Source organism: Colletotrichum scovillei (assembly GCF_011075155.1).
Source record: "Colletotrichum scovillei strain TJNH1 chromosome Unknown Contig00014, whole genome shotgun sequence".
NCBI classification, from domain to species: Eukaryota; Fungi; Ascomycota; class Sordariomycetes; order Glomerellales; family Glomerellaceae; genus Colletotrichum; species Colletotrichum scovillei.
The window spans coordinates 361,694-374,622 of NW_023336272.1; the positions used below are offsets into that span (position 1 = coordinate 361,694).

Below are 12,929 nucleotides of genomic sequence, written 5' to 3' on the forward strand. Positions count from 1 at the left end.
AATGGAACGGCTGGTCCCAGTCCTTCTCGACATGGAGATAATCCTGGACGACATCCCAAGCACTAAGGAGAAGCAGAATGAGCAGCCCAAGCTCCTTCTGATATCCTAGCTTTTCGTTGGAAAACTGCTTCGACCGTTGCAATTTAGACGCTCCGAAGGCCAAATTCAACTACGATGCGCAACGATGGGACAGAGAAGAGGCACAAAGGCAATCATTACCGCTAATACTAACAGAACATCAACCGCCTCACCAACCCCTCCCTCCGTGATGACCATATGACTGGTCCTCACTGCAAGATTCCAGAATGGAATATGCTGTCTTAATAGCCCCGGTTGTGTGCGGAACGAAGTCTCATGTTATTGCTTGTCAACGTGTACAAGTTCGCCTTGGACGCTGCGTCCCATAACCCGCATCTCCCTCACAGATTCGTACTCTGGAAACAATCGCCAAAACCCGCATCGCTTCGTACAAGAGCTCTGAAGGGGCTGATGGAGAGAGGAGAGGGTACGGGCAGATGCCGATCACATTTGTAGCTACCAGCTGCTCTCCAGATGCCTGGCGCAGATTCCTCGATCCGAAGCCATTCCAAGTTCAAGACCAACGGCCGCAGGGAGTAGACAAGTTTGTCGGGTAGACTCTCCAGCTTTGCAAAGACTGGAATGTAATTCTTTATTCTCAATTTCTACTTCGATTGCATCAACTCCTTTGAACACGACCAAGAGGTTTTTAATGGAGGACAAAATGTGAGGCGTAACACAAAATTTGAAGTAATCCGAGCTTTCAACACTCAAGCACATGGGAGAGTCTGAGCTGAAGCCTTAATGTAGGCAGTTGTGGCGGTCGTCGTCAACCAACTATCACTGGATGTCAACATCCACCAATCCCCGATAGTCTAGTGGTGAGGATATCTGCTTGTCATTGAATTTCATCGATTCGCAGGGGACCGGGGTTCAATTCCCCGTCGAGGAGTATTTCTTTTGGTTTTTGAGCATGTGTGGGCAGTTCTTTTTGTTCTCAGGTTGGTTTTGTGTCTAAAATGTCGGGTGGCCCACTGGTCAGGCCCTTTTGTGGGTCGTTCGGAACTGAATTGCAGCCAGGTGCCAGCTTCCCCAACACAGAGCTTCGTCATGTAGTTAGCGCGGCGCGAGGGATCCAAGAGAAGGAGTAAATCCTTCATTATTCTAGTCCGAGCATCAAATACATTGATGAATTGAGCCGCCTCGCTCTCTGTTCTCTGTGGCCGTCCTCAAGTTGCCTAGGATGTTCAAAGTTACGTACAGTAAGCTGGGATACGAATCTGCAGAACGAGATGCTTGATCTATTCCAACTTCGCACTCACACCTTAAGAGCAGATGCCAGACAGCGGGTACTTGACGGATCCGGAAAGGTCTGGCCCCCTGATGGCGTCTGGGATTTTCGCAACGGGTACATCAATGTGACACTCTGCTCGAACTTACAGCAGTCAAGGGATAGCCATGCCGTCGATCATATCCATATGAACTAGCCCGGCGAAATCGTACTTTTTCGTACCAAGACAGGGAGGATGATCGGGGAAAAGATTCAGGAGACCAACGACTGATGTCTGGAGCAGCATACACTTCTCTTCAACACAAGCTACTCTGCCATTCGTTCACGGGTGATAACGTTTCTGTCCACTATGTTTCCAGGAACGATGGCACTATCACATATCGTGGATGTATGGGTATTTGAGGCCACGGTGGCTTTGGTAGGGTCATACCCGCGACAGACTACACCATAAATGTGTCCTGGAGACTTCTGGAAAGGCCAATCATTTGGATTCTTGAGCAACGTAGTCATGGCTTATTTTTTGATGACCCCCCTCTTATCATCTCTGTGTTGATCTTCACCATCTCTCATAAGCCGCGATGAGGTGAATCTTCTCATGAGCTCGGGTTACAACACCAAACCACATCGGAGTTCCACACCATTACTTCTTTGGTTACTCTAGTGCGTCGGATTAAAAAAAGGCATGACCGAGACTGGCGTGACTCAGACTCATATGACTGAGGTCAATGTGACTAACAGAAAGATGGACAAAGTCATTGACTTAGTAGACGACAAGTACTCTATCGCAAGATTGAACCCTTGGACAACCGCCAGGAGTGGCCGCATCATACCCATATCCACCTGACCGCAGGTATGAAAAGGAGTGAGAAGATCAATCAATGTTGTTCATTGGCGTTGCTTGAAGCCAGGGGCTGAAAACATGCGGGGAGAGTAGATAGGAGGATACTGGAGGAAGGGATATATTAACGTATTTGCTACTCGAAGAAGCAGGTCATGACTGTTAGTCCAAGTGCTACCTACTGTGATCATAACGTAGTTATCATAGCCATCATATACCAAACCACATATCCTGGAACACGGCCACATTCAAGGCATGTCTACAAGAGCAAGTCAACAGGAGCAAGCCAACGCTCTCGGTCTATAGAAGGACGCAATCCTGAATGAAGCAGAAGTCTCCCCCCTTGAGCAAGTGACATGGTACTCCTCCTTCAACATTCAAACCGATGATCCCAACCTCCATCACAACTCTTGGCCAGTACATACACGTGCCGCGACACTCTCAACATCAAACCCGCCAAAGTCTTCCCGAATCAGAGAAAGAAGGAAACGGTCCTCGTCAGCACCAAGAAAGTTAAGCCAGAGCATGCCAACAATACCAGAGGGCATTTCCATGTCCTCGTGGTCCTTGCCAAACAGCTGGCGGCGCCAGGCATCGTCAAGCTCCCTCTCGAGACAGATGAGATGACGCACGACATGCCAGCGCTCCGCGCGCTCAAACTTAATCTCTTCTGTATCCTCAACCTCTTGCTCATCCGTATCACCATTGTGCGCATCGGTCGGCCTTGGGAGCGATGGCGGAGTATCGTATCGAAGTCGGTTAAGTCGAAGCGTGGCCCAGAACAGCTGTCGAGCCCCATTGAAAAGGTCTTGTTCGACTTCTTCGACGCTGCGAACGTGAATGCCACGAAAGCCTCGCACGTTGACCCCAACCATGGATACCGAGTCGTCGGGCCCGAGGACAAACGACGGATCAATGATGGCCGAGCTCGGCCGAGAAACAGCAAGCTTGTCAGGGTGGCAATCGTCGTCGTTGTCGGTGCCCTTCTTCTTATTCTTCTTCTCCTGCTTCTTCTGCTTCTTCCAGTCCTCGAGTAGCGACTCGCCAACCTCCCGAGACATGTTCGCAGCAACACCAGACCAATCGGGATGCAAAAATCCATCGACCCAGGGAGCCCATTCGCCGGTGGGACTCTTCTCGGGAGTGGCACCCAGGTTGACGAGGATCCGGCGACGGCTTTGCAGAGCGGCTTTGATGCGCGGCAGGGCGACACGGTCAAAGGCGGCGCCCCATGATGAGCCATCTGGGCGGACGTAGCGCATCTCAAGCATGAGTTCATCTTGTTTCTTCCACTTCAATTCGCTCGTCGTAAGGCGGTTGGCGATGATGTGACGCATCATTGCCTTCTTACACGACGCCCCAAAGCAGAAGTTCGTGGTTTCGGCTTTCGCAAGGTAGGTAACAGACTGGTCACAGATGTGCTCCTCATCGTTTGTTGGGCACATGGCAGGCATGAATGGAGGAATGTGAATGAGGAACAACGTTGAGCGTGTGAGTAGGTGTGCGTACTCATGAGAGAGGGAATGAGATGCATGAGTGAGAGAGGTCAACTGAGAAGATGACGATGAAGGACACGGACCAAAAGAGAGAGAAGCGGGGGAGGAAGAGAGAGAGAGAACTGTGAGACACGCGACCGTTTGCTCAAGGATGAAAAGACGGAAAGGATTGATCACTGTGCAAACGAAACTCTCTAGATGCATCTTCAAAGCTCGCCTGGCTCGTCAAGAGGAGGAGAAACACGCCCCTTCGGTACGCGTCACGTCACAACACCAACAAGCCACCATAAGCGCAATCCAAACCCGACACGGCGTTCCCATCTTGATAGTCCGTCCAGTAAGCCATCATGAGCAACGGTCGAGATCCCCCGGTCTCTGCCCGTACCAGGTCTGCGGCATCCACTGGTATCATCAGCGATGCGATGGCTGCGGAGATTGAAGAGCAGTTCCGACTACCCGTTGGTCACCCAAACAGACAGAATGATGAAGCTGTGAGGGCCAACTGGCGAGTTCTCTACCAGGACTGGTTGAACGGAAAGATGAACAATCTTTGCCGCAATCGTCGTGAGTCTCGGTCTTCTCCCATGCCGCTTCTAAGCCACAAAATAGAAGAATGCGAGAAACTGACAAGAGATGAACACATACAGCAGACCAGTGGTCCCGCGCCAATGCCAGCTCCAGCATGAGCACCGCGACCGCCCTCTCGGCTCGTCGTTTCAACGGCTCCATCCTCGATGTGGACGGTCTTTCGAACGTTGACTTGAGCACCGCAGCCTCGGACATGCGTAGACGCATAATTGGCATCATCAACAAAGACCCCGAGCACTTTCGAGCCGAGATCGAGCGACGACGACAAGCACATCAGCAGCAGCAGGACAAGGATAAGGGAAAGGATACGGGAAAGGGACCCGAGCAGCAGCAGCCGCCGCCGCCGCCGCAACAGCGCGCTCTAGCACAGCTGCGAAGAGCAGGCGCAGGAGGAGCAGGCATCGCTGGATCCGACTTTCACTCGGCCACGCAGATTGACAAGCGAATGGATCAGCTGCTTGCCCAGCAGGAGGCTTCGCTCCTGGAGGCCCTGCGCATTGAGTGCGAGATGAAGGCGCTGTGGTGGCTGAAGCAGCGTGCAACTCAAGGACCAAAGTGAATTCGTCATCTGCAGAGCCATGCTAGCTAGCTCCTGTACTCTGTTTGCACCTCACCAAGATGCAGACTACGTCGTCCTCGTAACATGAAAGGCAGGCAGGAGAAACTCAGGGATTCGCGACATAGAGATAGCAGACAAGGAAGAGGACAAGGAGACGTGTAATTCGAAGTTTTGAAAGCAACGGAAAGTGGAAGACGGAGGACGAAACTTTTGATTCGCAATGTTGGAACAGCTCATGTAACTATCATCGTACATCATCCGTCAACTCAAGGAAACAAATCACAAACTGCCCGTCAACATCAGCCTCTTGAACAATTGGTCCGCCTCAATGACGCTGCGCCTCGCATCCAACTGCCAGTCCAGCGCTAGCCGAATGTGGCCCACGAGTGACTCCTCGTAACTGACGACGGGCTTCATAGTCTCGTGGGCAGGCACCGGGATCCGGTCGCTGCTGGAAACAACAGTGCTGTTGCAGTCGCCATCGTGTACTCCGGACATGACAACAGACCGGGGGGCGCGAGTGTTGCTGGAAATAACTGTGGTGTTGGCGACGACGGTGCTGTTGCAGTCATCGTCGTTACTTTGTCCCGGCATGACGACAGACCGTGGAGCGTAGGTGTGAATGGGAACAACGGTGGTGGCGGAGACGACAGTGCTGTTACAGTCATTTTGTTGTCCAAGGTTCAGATAGGTGGGATACGATTGAACGAGGGTATTCTCGGAAACCACTGTACTGTTTGCCACCACGGTATTGTTGCAGTCATCTTTGTGGCCAATGGACGCAGCAGGAACAGCAGCAGCATCAGGAAAAGGAGGAGGAGGAGGCTGAGCATGGCTGCTATCGCTAGCAACGGTGGCATTGAGAGTGTGACCTGCCCAAGAGACATCGCTGGCGGCCTGTAGGTCTGGAAAGTCAGGACCGGATGTCTGAGCTCCGTTTGGCAAAACGGCAGGACTAACCGCCGAAGCCGAAGTCGGCGAAGCACTGCTCGAGAGGTTCGAAGCGAGAGGATCTAACCGCTGCCACGCGGGGATGATTTCGGTGGCCACGCTGGCCGCGAGAGCCGCGAGGGCCGCGCTTCCCCCCCCGGTGGTTGGCGACGAGGTAGGCGGCTGTAGATATGGGCTGCTCGAGGTTGACGAGAGTCTTGCGTCGGCGTGTAAGCCGGGGTCGGCGCCAGGGCTGGTGATTGCCGTGTCGAGGTTGACGTTGGGCCAGCGCGGGGCTTGAGCGGGCCTGGGCGGGGTGTGAGCTTACACTGAGAGGATCATGATGGTATGAGCTGTCTGAATGAACATGGAGAGAGAACTGCTGGCTTACATGGGGCTTGGAGGCAGAGCCGAAGACAGCGAAGAAAGAGATGACAGAGCCGAGGACGGAACTGAAGTCGTAGCTGGAGTCGTAGCTGGCGTTTCTGGAACGGGAATCGAAGTCAGAGCCTGAATTGGAGCTGCACCCGGAGCCGGAATCGGCTTGATGATCGAGGTTGGCGTGGTAGCCAAAAGCCAAGGGTCAACAGAGCGGGCAGTGGAACCAACGATAAACGTGGTGGCCAAGGAGTTGGGTACTGGGGCAGCGAGAACCGGGGGGAAACGAGCATCGACATCGCGGGTATTCCGTTTGCCGAGGGTCCGCAGCCAAGCCTGAACGGTGTCGACAGTCTGGAACCAGGTGCCCGTGATTTCGGGACTCCAAACGTGGATGCCATTACGTAGCTGGACGACGCGGTTATCGATGACCCATTTGCGTGCTGTATGGCGGACCTTCTCGCGGAATTGGGTGAGAACGACTTTCTGGAAGCGAATGGTGGCGTCGACGGCGGTGGCCTGAAATGGTCCCATGTGGCAGAGGGGTCGGAGGTATTCGAGAACAAAGTTATCAAAGTCGGGCCTCTGGACGTCGGAGGGGAGAAGGTTGTGCTTGAAGAGTTCGTAGAGGATGGTGGCGCGTACCAAGAGGCACCAGCCAATGGCCTTTTTCTTCGACGCTGCGTAGGACTCGACAGGCACGCAGCAGACCTCCTAGAATGCACATTAAGTTAGTCTTTGCATCATGTACGACGAGCACGATGCAGGCGGAAGAGGGCAGACGGAGAATGTGCAGGATAAGAGGCAACGGAAGAGGAGGGCCTCGAAAACGGGAAGTACCCACGTAGGCTGTGTTCGAGGTGCACATGACGGCAAATTGGGCGTGGTCGGATACAAAGAGTTTGACGCTGCGTAGGGAAGACTGAAGAGTTGGTATTCTAAAAGAGAAGAGCCCGAGAACGAATGGAACAGTCGACGGGATATAAGCTCTCGTGAATATCGTCAAACACCAGAGTCCCCAATCTCAACCTCGTCAGCGTCCTGGTTCTCAGCCGCAGGCTCCTCCTCGCCAACCAGCTGCTGCTGTGCTCTCACCGATGGTAAGTTGCTGAGACGTCGCAGGCTGGATGCCAGAGTGCATGAACTGGTTCGACCAGGCTGCAGTAGTTCGCCAGTGGAGCTGTCTTTCCATGGTTCGTCCGCATTGCATTTGTGGTTCGTCGCTGCATTGGTTCGTTTGTCATCCACGCGTTCGTCTTCAGCTTGTGTTCAGGCCAGTCCTCAGCCAAACTCCCGCAAGTCTCGCAGTTGTAATGACGACCATGATCTGCCCGCAGCCATTACCAGCGGTAAGGCACAGGTGTTTGGATGTCGGTTCGGCCGTCATGCACTGCCCCAAGGTGTATGAACTAGGAGGGTGAGTCCATTCGGAAGGGTAGCCTGTTCCATGGGGCAGTCAGTCCTAGATTCAAGACAAACACTTCACGATGAATTGGACCAGTACCTCAAGTTTTAGCCCACGAGATTCTGACCGCTAGATATAGGATAGGAGAGACACAGAGAGAGAAAGACGCAGAAAAGACGGGGCCGATAGATGCAGGAAGGAGAATGTGGGGGGACAACGGAGACGGCGATGTGAAGATGTGAATAGAGGGAATGAAGAGAGAGAGAAAGACGGACCATAAGTACTTAACATCCTCTGCCGTGCTCTCTCCCACGTCTCTGCTGCAAAACTGTGTCGATTTCTCGGCATCATTCCTGCCACGACGGTGTCAATTTCTTGATGCCGTCATCTACCAGGACCGCATACGCTTATTCCTCGGCGTTGTTCATTGCGTCAATGGTGTCGATTTCTCGATGCTGTCTAACTATGTGACCATGGTGGATACATCGACGTTGTTCGCTTGTGGCGGTGGTGTCGATCTCTCGATGCCGTCCTCTGCGAGGACCACACTGGTTTCTCAGTGCTGTAGCCTTCCCTTCCCATAAGGTGTCGACTTCTCGATGCTTGGTCAACCTCGCGACCGCGCCGACTTCTCGGCGTTGTTCGCTTCCGTGATGGCTTTCGATTTCTCGATGCTATTCGTATGCTAACCGTGTCAACTTCTTGATACGGCGAGCTCTCCAAAACCCCTCTCAGTCACCAACCAGGTGGCCAAGCCTCATTTCTGAGGCTGAGCGGTAGCTGATCTCTCGGCTGCCTTGGTTGTCACCGTTGACGTAACCCACTCTCCGTGATGGGCGACATCGCGGTGGCAGAGACCGACACTGCTTCCAGATGTTGGTTTCCCTGGTTCTGGCTCTCCTCCGTCCTCTGCTCCGGCTTGTAAACCCAATCCATCGTCCATAGGCCAGATGGCGCTTACCCAAGCCCACTGATGTTTGGCGGCGCGGTCCAGCTCGAAGAGGCGGCGCCGAAGAGGAGGATCAACGGTGATCTGGTGGCGTACATGCTTCGCTCCAGCATCCCGAGCCGCAGCAGCCGATTCCAGCTCCCGCAAACGGCGCTGTGCGTGGATGATGTGGGCCGTCAAGGCTTCCGGTGAGGGGAACTCACAGTATGCAGCTCCATCGCATGGTTTCCCACCATCAGCCTGAACCGCCGTCTTGGCAAGCCAATCCAGTGACGTTCCCACAGTCTCGCGTGCCGCCTCGAGAGTCATCAAGGCCTCATTCACCAACCCGCGAACAGCATCGCGGCGGGGTGCTAGTTCCTGTGTCAGAAGCTTTACGTAAAACACAATGTCTTCGCTCCACCAGGGGCTGCCGCTGCCGCTCTCGCTACCCTTCGGGGTTCTATGGCCCGGAGAGACGACCTCGTTGTGTGACATGTCTACGAGCATATGAATGACGGCGTCCTGAAGTAGCTGAGACTTGTGGAGATGGTGCTCCAAGGCTTTTAATTGGCGCACCCAAGCATCCATGTTCTTGTGGGAAGACTTGAGGTAGCCAAGAAACGACTGAGCGAGGGCGCCAGTACTTGTATTGTATTGATCGTATGTGGTGGTGGTGAATTTCGGTGTCGGTTTCGGTGCCGGCATAGAGTCAAGGTCATCGCGCACATTGACGAGTAGAAGGATGAGGTTGGATTCCCACGTCGTGTGATCGGTGCGAGACATGGCTTGAAGCAGAACGGCTGCATCGCGTGCGTTGTCGGCTAGGCTCTTGAAAGCGTCGAGGTATTTAGTTGACGTAATAGGTGAAGTCTTTGTAGAATGAACGTGACGGGCGAGATTAGACAGCTTGGATGTGACCAGAGAGTATGATAGGAGCTGGTCTGCTGGCCACCAGATATCGCAGGGGTTTCCTTTGAGGTCGTGATGGTGAAAGCGAAGAGGGAGGAGGCTGAGAGAAACGGACTCGACGTGGGAGAGCATATGACGCGTATCGAGCATTCGGGAGCGATAACGAGACGGTGATGAGCCATAGGCGTCGAAGGAGAAGACAGACTGAGGATGATAGACCGTGTATAGCAAGAAAAACGCCATCAAGAGTGTCATCACCATGACAAGCGTCCCCTTCAGCGTTGTACCGCGCCGTGAGGGCAGCTCCTTCTCTGGCTTGGACGACAATTCGGGCGACGGATCGGACGGACTGGAGGTGGTGCAAGCGGGGAGATGTATAGTATCGACCGTGAAGGAGCGACCGCAGCCGTCGGCGTGGTAGGGATTGCCATCTTCGCCGGTGGCATCGTCGTCGTCGTTGAGCTCTGAGCATAGGGAGACTTGATTTTGGCAGTAAAAGTGTACAGTGTGAGAGGTAGTTTCGGATGCGGACGCCGACGAAGACAATGGTGTCAAAAGCCAATCGTCATGGAAGCAAAGCGCGACGTGGCGGGTGATGGAATCGTCGACGGATCGGGGGAATGACAAGCTGAGGGACACCCGGTAAAATCGAGGAGGGGCATCCTCATTCTCCCAACGGCTGTGGCAGCTGTTGTTGGTGTCGGTATCGACATTGATGTTCTCCGAGTCTTGGTCTTCTTCATCGTGGGGTTGCTGCATGATGGACGGCGGGTATTGGTGGTCCTGTCTGGGACATGGGAGATGGAGGGAGAAGCATCGCAGCGGCGGTCAGAGACAAGATATCGGTGGTGCATTCACTGGTGAGAAAGCTCAAGGGGAATTCCGAGTATCTGTGCATTCGTGTCGAGTGCGTGGTGTCGTAATGTCCGTTTGCTTCTGATTGTCGTTTGCCATTGTCGTTAATTGAGCTCTCCGCCGAGGGAAAGTCCAAAGGAGACAATGATGTCATTACCAGCTATCTATGAGTGCGCGGAAATGCAATACAAGGTATATGAGTTAAAGAGGGATACAAGTCTTCGTTTCCGATTTCTTTTCTCGATGGTGGGACAAACGGACAGATGAAAGGAAGGACGTTGGAGGGGTGGAGGGGTAGAAGGTAAAAGCGGCTGGATAGAGCGTGGCGTCTGGGATGTGGCGCCACATTTGTGGCGTATATGGCTTTTGCGAGCCATCGACCATAAGGTAGATGCGCCACAGGGGCGCTCAGGCCAATCAATGTGGCTGGCCAATAACAACCGGCTCCAAATGCTGCCGGCTCCAAATGCTGCCGACTCCAAAAGCTGCCACATGCACGGTTGAATTTGTCACAGCCACCTACCAGCTTGCATAGCACGTAAGGTACCTAGCAACATACAGAGAGATCAAGCAGTTCTAACACAACTTGAGGAGCCCATCATTCGGCTGACAAAAGATGGCCCACGTTGACGGCATTAGACACTCAAATGAGCGCCCATTGTTTCCTGCCACCCAAATGCCCAAAGGTAATGTTGTGCAGGTGTCTCTGCTACCGGACCGTTCGATGGCGCCTGGACGGACTCCAAACGCCTGGAGCCCCACTACTTGCCGCCCTCTGGACGTCTAGCGTTCCACCTGCCACCAGCTGAGCCGGGGCACGACGGGACAGATACGATGTACTTCTCTTGTACCTTTTCGATGCCATCACCACATCCTCATCTCATGCTAGCACAGTGCCGAGCTCCCATCCAGCACAAGTCAGTTGCACATTCGAATTATGCAGTTGGAAACGTGCAGCCCATGAACTCATTCTGTTCGTGCTGCCTCGCATGGATGGTATGTTTCGCATTGGCAATTTGTTGATTCTGTTCCCGCTCCAGTCTAGGTGTTCCGTATCCGTATGCATCCCGATGCTCTCATCTCCGTCCTATCGATCAGTAACATCAATTGAGAAATGACAAAACTTCCCCCGCGTCCAACGATCCCCATACCGACAACCCACCCGACATTGCCAAAGACCATGTCTTCTCCCTCGATTGACAACTCGTCTAACGTTGTCGCTGCTGTTAAGTCTGCCGGCAAGCCTACTGACGCCGTCATGGGGGCCGTGTCTTTCCCCGCGACTGGTACTTCGTCCAACATCATCACCGCCGACAACCGCGTATGATCGATCAGCAACATGAAGCAAAAAATGACAAACGAGAAACGGCCACTGTGCGCTTCCCCCCCTCTCCTACAGCCCTCAGCCCCAATCCCAGCACCAAAGAACCAGAAAAATCTAGCGTTTTCGCCGCTCATGCTTCAGGTACTCCAAACACTCCTTCATCTCGTCCCATGTGAAACCACGGGTACCAGGCGGTGGATGTTCTTGCTCCTCTTCGATAACAAGGTACTTTGGCTGTTCTCGATCTCGTGACGAGCTAGCAGCATCGGAATTGGCCTCCCCGCCTTCCTCTCCCTCAGGCCATGCCCCCGATACCCGGATACCCAATGGCAAAGAAGCAGACGGAGTAGCGGAAGTAGGAGGTGGTGGAGAAGGAGGGGCAGTAGTAGCGGGAACAGGGGAAAGAAGAGGGGAGTAAGGAAGTATGGACGGAAGAAGAGAGGGAAGCAGAGGGCATGCTGGCTCCTGCGCGATCGTTTGACGGTGACCTTGGACTCGGACCTGGCCCTCGGCCTGGACCTGTGTTCTCGCCGACGTTCTAGGCTCGTTGTACTTTGCTTGGGGTTTGTTCGAGCAACTTCGTTCTGTTGAGGGCTGCATCGGCCGCGTTATGGGCCGCGTCTTGGGCTTCATTGGGGGCTTCGTCGGGGGTCTCATCGGGGGCTGCGTCGTAGACTGCGTCTTGGGCTTCGTCGTAGTGTTCGCTGTAGGCTTCGTGGTGATGGTGGTGGCAGCCTTCTTTCCAGACTCTTTGGGATCCTTCGAGGTCTCCTTGGGATCCTTCGACCCCTCTTTAGGCATCGGCACCTCTTCTTCGTCTTCTTCTTCTTCTTCTCCTCCTCCTTCTCCGTCCTGTTTGGTCGCAAACTTTGTCAGCGGAACGACCTCCATTAGTATCATCAGGGTCCAAGGACCAAGGTAGACTGGATAAAGCGGCATACAGCAGGATACTCGGGTAGCGACACCCACTCCCCTCGTGTCAAAAAGGATGGTAGCGATTGTGGCAGCAATCCCCAGTTCTCAGGCCACATTGGCTCATCCGGATCCATTTCCGTCGGGTCGGGAGCAAGCAGCTTGGCCCGGCGTAGGTGGGCTTTCGTGATGCAATTGGCATACTCGTGGGGCGGATCTTGGGCAGCAAAACGCTGGAGCTGACGGGCTCGCCATATCCAGTTGACTGCCATGGCGAGAAGGGCTAAGATCGATAAAAAGAGAGACTGAACGACCGATTAGAAGGAAGGAGAGAGGACATACGTGACAGTTTGTGAACATATATCTGGTGCTAGATCTATCATTTTCTCAACTGTCGTGTCCGCGGTCCATAAGGCCAGCCCTGGAGGCCCTGATCATCAGCGTTTGAGGCCATGATCCATCGACATAACCGCTTCATGAAAGAAATGCCAAGAT

At 53.7% G+C, this 12,929-nt stretch overlaps 5 protein-coding genes across 5 annotated transcripts; 1 reads left to right on the forward strand and 4 right to left on the reverse strand.

Annotated features, from left to right (window-relative positions):
• Positions 1-2,548: 2,548 nt before the first annotated feature.
• HER10_EVM0000375 (uncharacterized protein) lies at positions 2,549-3,601 on the reverse strand (the record flags this gene model as incomplete). Its single annotated transcript, XM_035470160.1, has 1 exon — positions 2,549-3,601. The coding sequence occupies one exon, from the start codon at positions 3,599-3,601 to the stop codon at positions 2,549-2,551; it is 1,053 nt and encodes a 350-aa protein (XP_035325769.1).
• A 389-nt stretch (positions 3,602-3,990) lies between these two features.
• On the forward strand, positions 3,991-4,790 carry HER10_EVM0003333 (uncharacterized protein; the record flags this gene model as incomplete). Its single annotated transcript, XM_035473013.1, has 2 exons — positions 3,991-4,207; positions 4,294-4,790. The coding sequence occupies 2 exons, from the start codon at positions 3,991-3,993 to the stop codon at positions 4,788-4,790; spliced, it is 714 nt and encodes a 237-aa protein (XP_035325783.1).
• A 279-nt stretch (positions 4,791-5,069) lies between these two features.
• Positions 5,070-6,966, reverse strand: HER10_EVM0007973 (uncharacterized protein; the record flags this gene model as incomplete). Its single annotated transcript, XM_035477511.1, has 3 exons — positions 5,070-6,027; positions 6,112-6,812; positions 6,943-6,966. The coding sequence occupies 3 exons, from the start codon at positions 6,964-6,966 to the stop codon at positions 5,070-5,072; spliced, it is 1,683 nt and encodes a 560-aa protein (XP_035325815.1).
• A 1,294-nt stretch (positions 6,967-8,260) lies between these two features.
• HER10_EVM0010561 (uncharacterized protein) lies at positions 8,261-10,102 on the reverse strand (the record flags this gene model as incomplete). Its single annotated transcript, XM_035480017.1, has 2 exons — positions 8,261-8,634; positions 8,686-10,102. The coding sequence occupies 2 exons, from the start codon at positions 10,100-10,102 to the stop codon at positions 8,261-8,263; spliced, it is 1,791 nt and encodes a 596-aa protein (XP_035325830.1).
• Positions 10,103-11,817: 1,715 nt separating this feature from the next.
• HER10_EVM0007201 (uncharacterized protein) lies at positions 11,818-12,413 on the reverse strand (the record flags this gene model as incomplete). The annotated part of the gene is made up of 2 exons (XM_035476765.1): positions 11,818-11,987; positions 12,011-12,413. The coding sequence occupies 2 exons, from the start codon at positions 12,411-12,413 to the stop codon at positions 11,818-11,820; spliced, it is 573 nt and encodes a 190-aa protein (XP_035325810.1).
• Positions 12,414-12,929: the final 516 nt, after the last annotated feature.